Genomic DNA, 10667 nt, shown 5'->3' on the forward strand with positions numbered 1-10667 from the left:
ACGAGGATTATTTAAAAGATCCGGACACTGGATTTAGGTGCGTAGAATTTTTTTTACAGGTACCCCGGATTCTTCAGTGATGAGAGGGGCGTGGCAGTCGGCGGGTCAGCATAGGTAAGTATGTATGTATCTATCGGCATGTATGAAATAAACTTTTACTGTGTGTCTCCTGTTTTTATTTGGGTATTTTTTTCCCAGTAGAACTACAGGTACCAGCGGGCACGTTTTTCCACCCGCATGCTGGTACTGGTGGTTCTCCAAGTAACAACTTGTGGGGGAGGCTTGCTGGGACTTGTAGTTCTACTGAAAAATACAGTATTCTTTAATTTTTCTCAAGGCTATCAGCTCCCCATCCGCAGCCTTTGGATGGGGGTACAGCCTCGGGCTTCACCCCTGGCCCTTCGGTGGCTGGGGGGGGACCCCTTGATTGAAGGGGTCCCCACTCCTCCATGGTACCCCGGCCAGGGGTGACTAGTTGGGTATTTAATGCCACAGCCGCAGGGCGCTGTATAAAAGTGACCCCCGGCTGTGGCATTATCTGTCCAGCTAGTGGAGCCCGATGCTGGTGTAAAAAATATGGGGGAAACCTACACTTTTTGTCCCCCATATTTTTTGCACCAGCTCCAGGCGCAGAGCCCAGTGCTGTTTTTAAAAATACGGGGGATTCCCTGTCAGTTTTTTCCCAACATTTTTAGAACCAGGACCGGCTCGAAGAGCCTGAGGCTGGTTATGCTTAGGAGGGGGGAACCCACGCAAAAAAAAATCGGGTTTTTTACCCGTTTTTTAAAAAATTTTTAAAATCTAATCAAAATCCGTCAAATCGGCCGTTTTTCGACAGAGGGACTGTCAAATCCGTTTTTTATTGAATATGTTGAATTCTGGCACCCACCTGCTGGAATTTGACGGTCGAATTGTGTCGAATTAAAAAACGGGCGAAAAATTTCCGTGATTCGCTGGCAATTGCATATACCCCTTTATCGTAAATGGGGTCCATATCTTGAGTCTTTACCAGAGGATACTAAAACTAAAGTCTTTCAAATATTTGAATGCACTGACTGGTTTCAATACAGGAAACTTTATGAAACTGTCCATTTGATGGAGTGACATATTATTGTGTTTCCTTGTTCATACTGGGACACTTTAATATGATATCACTATTTATATAAAAGTTATATGATATTACTAGATACTTCAATGTCTATGTAATAAGGGCAGAATTATGTATTTACATAGACCCCATAATACTCAAGTGCATACAACTGCAATCCGCCCCCCTCCCCTTCCCTGCCTTTATATACTTTCCAGGACCCTTTTCCCCTGTAATTGTCTTTTCTTTTCTCTCTTTATTTTACTCTCTCTTTCTCTTAATACAATATTTTTGTATATTGAATTGTTTGGTGGACGTAATGGACTGACTTGTTGTTTGCAGCAGGATTGTATTTTATCCCGGTTAGATCTACGGTTTCTCTGATCTTGTGGTAATTGTATTTTTTCAACTGGATCAGTCAATGTTGTTCTATTTGTAAAAATATTTTTTGTACACTTTGAGAAAACCTAATAAATATACTTTGAAAAAAAAAATATTATCTTGGATGCCACAAACTATTGCTAGTGAGGTTGTGGAATTTAACACTTTATATGCTTCAGCAGCAGTAGACAATGCCATAGTCCATCAAGAGCTATACATCAAGCCATGAGAGCAGGAGAGGTAAGACCTTACTGCAGCACACTGAATAATACATGTAAACTGCAGAAACTACTGAAAATTTAACAAATGAAGGGAGTTCATATTCTGGCAGTAAAGTCATACCCCTAATCAAACTTCTTGAACTGCTGAAGCATAATATGAAATTAAAGTGACTCTGCCAAATTGCTAAATACACTTTGATGACTTTCTAAATCAATGTTTAACTAGAAACCAAAGCATTCCAGCATATTTGAACTAGATCAATTAATTTTGATAACCATAATTGATTCTAAATTTAAGTCATTTGTGCAATAAAGACGATCTTTTCAACTGACACATACGCAAACAGCTCATTAGGATGAAGTTATTGGCTGCTTAAACATCTCCTACAAATGTTAGTGCAATAAACAAATTACCTTTTGCAAGACTTTGATATTATTTTATGGTGATGTTGACACCTGTAAAGATGATGAGGAATGGGGGGGATGATGACATTGTCAATATTGAGAAAAATGACCACTGTGATCATAAAGCCCATTAGTAATTTGCCAAAACCCTACTTTTGCTATTCTGCAGTCCAACAAGCAATGTCAACAACTAACATGTTTTTTTTTCTAAGCTAAATTACATAATCATAATTACCTTCTTTTTCTTGTGACTGGAGCGATTGGCTTCTCCTCCAAACGATGTTCTCTCTTCAGCTTTGGAGGAGAAAACCAATCACTTCAGTTGCAAGAAGAGGAGGTGTTTTTATTACACAATTTAGCGACCAAGCAAAAGAATTAAAGAAAGTCATTACTAAACATTGGCCACTTTTGTATATAGGAAGTCATTCCGAGTTGATCGCTAGCTGCCGTTGTTCACAGCACAGCGATCAGGCTAAAAAATCAGCATTTCTGTGCATGCGTATGGACCGCAATGCGCACGCGTGACGTACGGGTATAAAGGCTTTTGTGGTTTTGCACAGGTTCTAGCAACATTTTCATTCGCACCTGCGGCCGCTAGTAGATTGACAGGAAAGGGAAATTTCTGGGTGTCAACTGACTGTTTTCAGGGAGTGCTAAGAAAAATGCAGGCGTGCCAGGGAAAACGCAGGCGTGGCTGGGCGAATGCTGGGGGGGTCACGTCAAAAGCAAACCCACCAACGTTAGAATCAATGCACACGAAGAGTAAGTCCAGGGATGGTCTTGTTTTGCACAAAATGATTTTGCAGGCGCTCTGCTGCACAGGCGTCCGCACTTTGCAAAGTGAAAATACACTCCCCATTCGGCCGCGACAATGCATTTGCACGGCTGATAAAAACTGCTAGCGAGCGATCAACTCAGAATGACCACCATAGACACAATACTGAAACAGAATTTGCTTGTGAAACCAATTATTGTATAAAAAAGACATTTAACTTCAAGACCAAATTGGTACTGAGTGCCTTCAGAACAGATACCAAATTGAAAAAACCCAACAATTACAAGTGCAAAAACTGTTACAACCTTTTCTTCAGAAACACCAAGGTGGATTTTCAAACAAAAAAATATATCACCTGCAACACTTTAGGAGCAATCTATATATTGTAGCCCCTGTGGCCTCCAAGATGTGTGTCACACTGTCAGGAGGCTAAAAATCAGACAGGCTGGGCATTTAGTGTAAGGAACATAAAGAACACATTTTACATACACAGTGTATCCAGTCACTATTCAACTGTACACAATGGGAATCCCATTCAGTTAAAGTGTATAGGTATAAATAAGGTACCTAAACATTGGAGGAGGGGAGACTATGTGTGTTATATTTCCAAGGATGAAGCTAGATGGACATACCATCTTAAATCTCTGCACCTCCACAGTTTGAATGTGGACTTTGATCTGGGCAGATTTATTACCAGATGAAACTGCACTGATGAAGTTACACTTGCATGTCAAGATGACACGTTTCCCGAGCAAGCTAACTTTCCCACCCAGTATCAGACACATTTTAAACAGCTATAACTAGTGATGAACTTAGGAATACCCTGCAATTGAAGAAACAGCTATACTTTTATGTGGTATTTTAGGATATCCATACAGGCAGTTGGGTATACAATATTTTCAGTATGTAGATAAATAAGCTAGCGGATGTTTAGAGCTAAGCACTTTATAATTATTTATTTTCAGTTATTTATATAGCACACATATTCTGCAGCACTGTACAGAGAATATTTGTCCATTCACATCAGTCCATGCCCCAGTGGAGCCTACAATCTGTGGGGGTCATTCCGAGTTGATCGTAGCTGTGCTAAATTTAGCACAGCTATGATCATCTTCCCTGACGTGGGGGGACGCCTAGCACAGGGCTAGTCCGCCCCGCATGTCAGTGCCGCCCCCCTCCTCCGCACAAATACAAAAGCATTGCACAGCGGAGATGCTTTTGTATTTCTGGAGTAACTCCTGGCCAGCGCAGCCCCTGCAGCTGGCCGGGAGTTTATCTTCACTGCCGCTGGCAGCAGCAGCTGTGTGAGACATCATGCAGCTACCGCGGTTCGCCCCCCCAACAGTCTGGCCACGCCTGCATTGGCTGGACCGTGCCTCCTAAACGGTGCCTTAACACCACCATTCAGGCCCCTCCTGCCCACTGACTGCCTCTGTCTCAGAAGCGATTGCTAGGCAATGACGACTGCCATGCGCCGGCGCACTGCGGCACCGGTGCATGCGCAGTTCTGACACGATCGCTGCACTGCAACATACTGTAGTGAGCGATCAGGTCGTAATGACCCCATATATTCCCTGCCACATGTACATGTACACACTTTCATGATAGAGTAAATTTTGCCAGAAGCCAGTTAAACTACCAGCATATTTTTGGATTGTATAAGTAAACCGGTCCTGGAGAAAACCCACGGGAGCACAGGGAGAATATATAAACTCCACAGAGTTAGGGCCATGGTGTGAATTGAAACCCATAACCTCAGTGCTGTGAGACAGTAATGCTAATCATTATACCATCTGAGCTGCTCTGGAGCAGCAGTGCAAGAGTGTATTAAGTGCCCTTATATGACTTCTCAATTAAGCACATAATTTTAAGGAGAATGTATTAGGAGATTGCTTAAAATCATAAAAACACATGGAACTTGGTTATTGATGGTCTATAAAATCCAATTTCTGCATGCCATTGAAAAAAACTCCTTATTTGCCGTCCATACACACAAACTGAAACTACGCAGTGAAGGCACTGCAGCGGTGACTAATGTGTCTAAATAAGGTGGAGTGGATTATATTTGTAGTTCTGATTTTTATATGCCTGCTGGGCGAGCCATTAAGTTGTTAAAAGCAAACTTTTGATTTAATAAGTTACTACGCTTTACAAGGAATATTTTTTAGCTATGAATTTTTCAAGCTTACAGTATTTAAAAAGTTATTGAAATACTTTACTAGGCAGTATGTTCATTTATCTGGTAAGAATTTTTAGTGTTTTCCCTACAATACCATTTTCAGGGCTGTAACTGGGGGGGGGGGCATGTGCCCCGGGTACTGGATTTGAGGGGACACATCTGTAACATCAGGAGGAATATTGCTGTAGCAGCTGTGACACCACCACAGCCAGGATAATAACCCATATCCCTGGGAGCACTGTGTCTGCAGGAGGCGGCGTGTGAGCTCAGTTGCGGAGAGCAGCACATGAGAGCACTGGCTGGGACATAAGGAGTAGCATTGACTGGGGAGGCAGCAGCAGTGTGATACCGAAGAAATGGTGACAACACAGTTCACAGGTGAGAGCTAACATCTGCAGCACAGTCACAGAGCAAAGGGTCTGGGGCAAATGGGCACAAGGGAGAATATAGTGAGGGGGCACTGAGTAGTGGCTGTGCAGGGGAAGCAGGCACAAGGGAGATGGTGCAGAGGGAGCAGGGACACTAAAAAGAGGCTGCATGAGGAGTGCGCACAAGGGAAATGGTGCGGAGGGTAGCAAGGACACTGACCGGAGCACTGGCTGGGAGATGATTAAGTGCTGTGCACTGGGAGGCAGCAGAAGTATGGTACTGGAGAGGCAGTGACACCGCAGCACTGTGTCACATGGCTTCTGGGCAGGGACTGTTCCTGTCAGCACTATATTTTCTATATCATAGATCCTGCGCCTTCCACACACCGCTAATCCCTAATGCCCTACACAGCCTGCTCCCTTGTGCCTTATACTAATCTCCCCCAATCTTCTGGGCTTCCAGGAAGTGTCATATCACCCTATGTCAGTAACAGCCTCCCCACCCCACTGCACCCATACACCGAGTGATGTAATTGTAGGCTACAGTATGTACCAAAGTCTGGGCCGCTGCCATTGCGTAATCATAGCCAGGGGTTTGTTGGCATTGGGGACGGAGGTGTAGGTGTTGGGGAGTAAGGGTCCTGGCATTAGTGAAAGTTTGCAGGTATCTATTGGGTGCCACTAGGCTAGAAACCCTGATAAGAAATTGTGTGTGTGTGTTGGTGTGTGTGTAAGCGGGGGGGAGGTAGGGGTGTCAAATTACTGACTTGCCCCATGTGACAAAAACTCTAATTTAACCCTGTCATTTGACTTCTGGAGAAAGTACACCTTGTTGTGTATTTTATTAAACTAGCACCCTATCTGCCATTGCTGTGCCTCCTTCACAGATTTTGTATGTTTTATGAAACTGCCATTTATTTGTACTGCTCCTTCGTCATTAGGTTTTACAACATATTTACTGCAGCCAGTGTCTGACTGGAGCATGAAGGGCCCACCAGGGATGCTATTGTAGGGGCCCATGCGTAAAGGTGTGGCCAGGCTCCACTGGGGCGTGGCCAGCTACCACAGAGGTTTGGCTAACCGTTACAGAGTACATGTTCTGTTCACCTTGGTTAATATACAGCCTTATTATTGTGAAGTATAATGTAACATAAGTATAAAGCATAATTCAAGTGCACTAGGATAGAGTCTGGAACCTGATCCATAGAGGCGGAGGAGGAGGCCCCACAGGTAGTGGGGCCCACAGGTGGTTTTCCCTGTTCCCCTGTGGGCCAATACGACCCTGACTGCAGCTATTGGTTAAAATATTAAACCGTGAGGTGCTCATTATAAAACAGAATATACAGTAAATTAATCTTAATGACAAACATGTTGAAACAAAATAAATAACAAATTACATTGTTTTACCTGTTTTGACCATTTTTAATGAAATAAAAAATAAAAAAAAACATGATTGTGATTTTTTCAAACCTAAATTATGAAGATGGTTAAAAAATCTAAATGAAAACATGGGTCTGAATCCCTAGGTACTACTGGTTACTGGCATGGATAAGAGGTTATTACTATGTCCCATCTGGTCCTATCTACAGTATCTGTTTTAATACAACTGATTATGGGGTTCATTCCAACCCGTTCGCACGCAGTGGTTCTTTGCTGCGGTGTGAATGGGCTAGAAATACGCAGGCATGGAGGATGCATTGTGAATGCGCGTCATTACCTAGCGACGGATGTAGCCGGGCAACGATGCTGCCAGCATCAAATGTGATCATTGTGGCGATCACAAGAAGATGGACAGGTGGGAGGCATTCAGGGGCGGATACTCACCATTGCCAGCCATTTTTTGTGGAGTGGTAAGAAAAATGCAGGCATGTATAGGCGAACGGAGGGCATGTCTGACGTCAGGACCGGGACCTTCATCATTGGAGCCGTCGCACAGGGTTAGTAACTCTTACCCTGGTCTTGTTTTTCAGGAAACCTTTTTAGAATAGCAGGGCTGCACAAGCGTTCGCAGCCCTGCTATGCTAAAATACACTCCCCCATAGGCAGAGATTAGTTGACAGCACCAGCAGCAAAAAGTTGTTTGGTGCGATCAACTCGGAATGAGGGCCCACATAAAGTTTCTTGAGATGTTTCTGTTTGTCTGTAACAATGTTTTTCTATTGGACTGCTAGCACAGGAGAATATACCTTCTTATAGCGAGAAGCTTGTGTCCACATTCACTGTAGGTGGAGATTTACCAAAGCTAGGAGAGAGATAAAGTAGAGAGAGAGAAAGTGCCAACCAATCAGCTCCTAAATGTCCTTTTTACAGGATGTGTTTGATTTAAAAGTTATGATCTGATTAGTTGGTACTTTGGTCCACATGTATTAAGTTTTAACAAGAGATAGGTGGAGATGGAACAAAAGTAATAAATGACCAGCCAACCAGCTCTTATCATTTTTCAAACACAGCCTATGACATGACAGTTATGAGCTCATTGGCTGGTCATTTATCACACTTTAATTGTCTCCACTTTATTTCTGGTAAAAGCTGAATACATTTGGGCCTTTATCTCTCACCACTTTATCTCTCCAGGCTAAACGTACTCTATAGTCTTCTATATTGCTCTTTCAAAGAAACAGCATGTAAGAAACTTCTTTTGATTACCATGTCTTCTGCTTTTAAGGGGTTGACATGTAGATACTTTGATTATATGTATAATACAGATGATTGCCCCCTATAGTAGCTATGTAAATAGCTGGTGCAAAATATTACATTTGGGCATTGTCATATAGGAAAATGTGCAAAAGGTACCCAAGGAATTGTCATAACCTTATAAAACACAAACAGTTAGAGCAAACCAAAGTGTTGAGTTACTTTAGACATTTTATTTTTCATAGTTGTATTGTCTCTTCAACTATCCCACTAGGTTGTGCGAGCTAAGAGTTTGAAGCTGCTGTTTAATTTATACAAGGTCTCATTGTTATTTTTTTTGTAAATTACTTGTGATAGTCCAAACCTACTAAAACATGCCTATGTTATTTTCTTAGCTATTATGCTAACAGTCTATGATGTCATAGCATAGGCCTCCACCCAACCTGAAAATAAATCTACAGATAATAATACATTTACAAAAACATACTGCAACCGGAAGTTGTCTGAAGTCAAGAAGGGTCCATCAGTAAGTTGGAGATGAGAAGGTTCTGTGTGTACTGCTGTGGTATACATGTAAGTGTTTTTCAGAATTACTTAAATCATCTTGCCTACATGGTGTAATTCTTGTATTTACTGTGCCACATATCAGTTACACATCTCTATCCTTACATCTGGAAAACTTCTGTTAAGAAAAAGAATACTGCAGACACATCAATATCAGTGCATCGTTTGGCAAAGAAATACTGTAACATGTAAACTTGCTTGAAAGATACTTTTTTATATTCACCAATTTTTTTTTTATTAAATTAAATTCCATGTGCTATTTGAAGGACACCAATACAAAAATACTTAAAGCAATCTTTTTTTCTAGCTCCTGTTTTTGCTAAATGAATGCAAAGAAAATACAGCATTGACAGAGGACTGACTATGTACTGAGAGGGACTGCAAACAGGCCGAGTGTCTAGGACTCTTTAGTCGAAATGTAATGAAATCCAAGTTTGGCAGCCTTGCGAGATGCCAGCTTGAACTAAGATTTTTTTAAAGGGGCTAATTTACAAGGCATGGTTTAAACTTGTAAACTATTGCCCGTTTAAAACAATTTACAAGTTCAGTTGGCATCCCGCACGGACGTCCAAATCCGAATTCATTACATCCGCCCTTTCTGGTGATATGCTGTGTTAATTCCTGCATTTTGGATGCAGTCATATTTAGTGTGTGTGAAATTAATAAATGGATTCATTGTGTGTATTTACAACAGATAGGAAGTTCCAGCACACATAACCTATCAACTTTTATTGGGCTCAACATAAGTCCAAACTCTGAATCTGGCTTTAAACATTTTTCGTTACATTCACAATATATTTAATATTTTTAATAACTGGTCCCTGATTAACTATATGATTTTAAATGTTACCTTCTTGTACCTCAATAAACCCGTTAGTGCATTCTTTACGTCATTATTCTGTAGACTGTATATCAGCGGATTTAACACTGGTGTAACTACAGTGAGCAATATGGTGAAGATCAGCTCTAGGACCATGAAGGGACCTGATGGTGTTACAATGTGCACAGCTGCAGCTGTTCCATAAAATATGGTGAGGACCGTGATGTGGGATGAGCAGGTGGAGAAGGCTTTTCTTCTACCATCTCTGGATTTAATCTTCAAGATGGCACTAATTATTTTTATATAAGATGTCAAATTGCTGCAAAATGAACTCAGTCCAAATACCAATAATTCAGCATAGATCAATATCAAGAACAGTTTCTTATTGGTGCTTGAGATGTTCACGAGAGATTTGGCTTCACAGAAGTATTGGTGGATTATATGTGAATAAGAAAAAGATAACTTTGTGGCTACAAATACAAACGGTAAAGCATTGCAACATCCAAATACCCATATGGCAGCCATGAGTTGTACACAACGCTTCTTGTTGAATATATGGTGATAGTGTAAAGGTTTACAAATAGCAACATACCGGTCATATGCCATTGCGGATAAAAGAACAACTTCCGTGCTGGCAAATACATAGAAAAAATACATCTGGCTAAAGCACTGTATGAGGGACACTGTGTAATTCCCAGATAGTAACATGTACAGCAGCTTAGGGACTGTGACTGTTATATAACAAAGATCTATTATAGACAAATTACAGAGAAACAGATACATTGGGGTGTCTAAATGCTTATCAGTATTTACGACTGTTATTATAACAGCATTTGCTAACACTCCAGTCAGATATAACATAAGAAACACAGTGCAAAAATATGATTTATATTCTAATGAAGTAAAAAAAACAACAATTTTGAACACGGGAAGAGAGGTGTGATTGTCCATAAGCTATTCGTGCAATTCTAGAAATAGAAAATCCCCATTATTGATTATTTAGGAAAGCGCACAAGCAGGAACAAAACTCAAGGTTTTCCAATTGTCAATAAAAAACTAATTTTAGTGAGATTCAAATGAGAGAAAAAAAAATCAAATACTCAACTAGTTCAACATTCTACTTATTTCAGCCAAGATGTGTAACATACAGAGACATCTTACCCGAGCACATAATGAAAAATATATTTTTTGTAACATAGGCCCTCATTCCGAGATGTTCGCTTGCAAGCTGCT

At 41.1% G+C, this 10667-nt stretch overlaps 1 protein-coding gene across 1 annotated transcript; it reads right to left on the reverse strand.

The window, feature by feature from the left end:
• Window positions 1–9443: 9443 nt before the first annotated feature.
• On the reverse strand, window positions 9444–10040 carry LOC134944325 (olfactory receptor 1-like). Its single transcript, XM_063932906.1, has one exon. The coding sequence runs from the start codon at window positions 10038–10040 to the stop codon at window positions 9444–9446; it is 597 nt and encodes a 198-aa protein (XP_063788976.1).
• Window positions 10041–10667: the final 627 nt, after the last annotated feature.

Source organism: Pseudophryne corroboree, chromosome 7 (genome assembly GCF_028390025.1).
Source record: "Pseudophryne corroboree isolate aPseCor3 chromosome 7, aPseCor3.hap2, whole genome shotgun sequence".
Lineage (NCBI taxonomy): Eukaryota > Metazoa > Chordata > Amphibia > Anura > Myobatrachidae > Pseudophryne > Pseudophryne corroboree.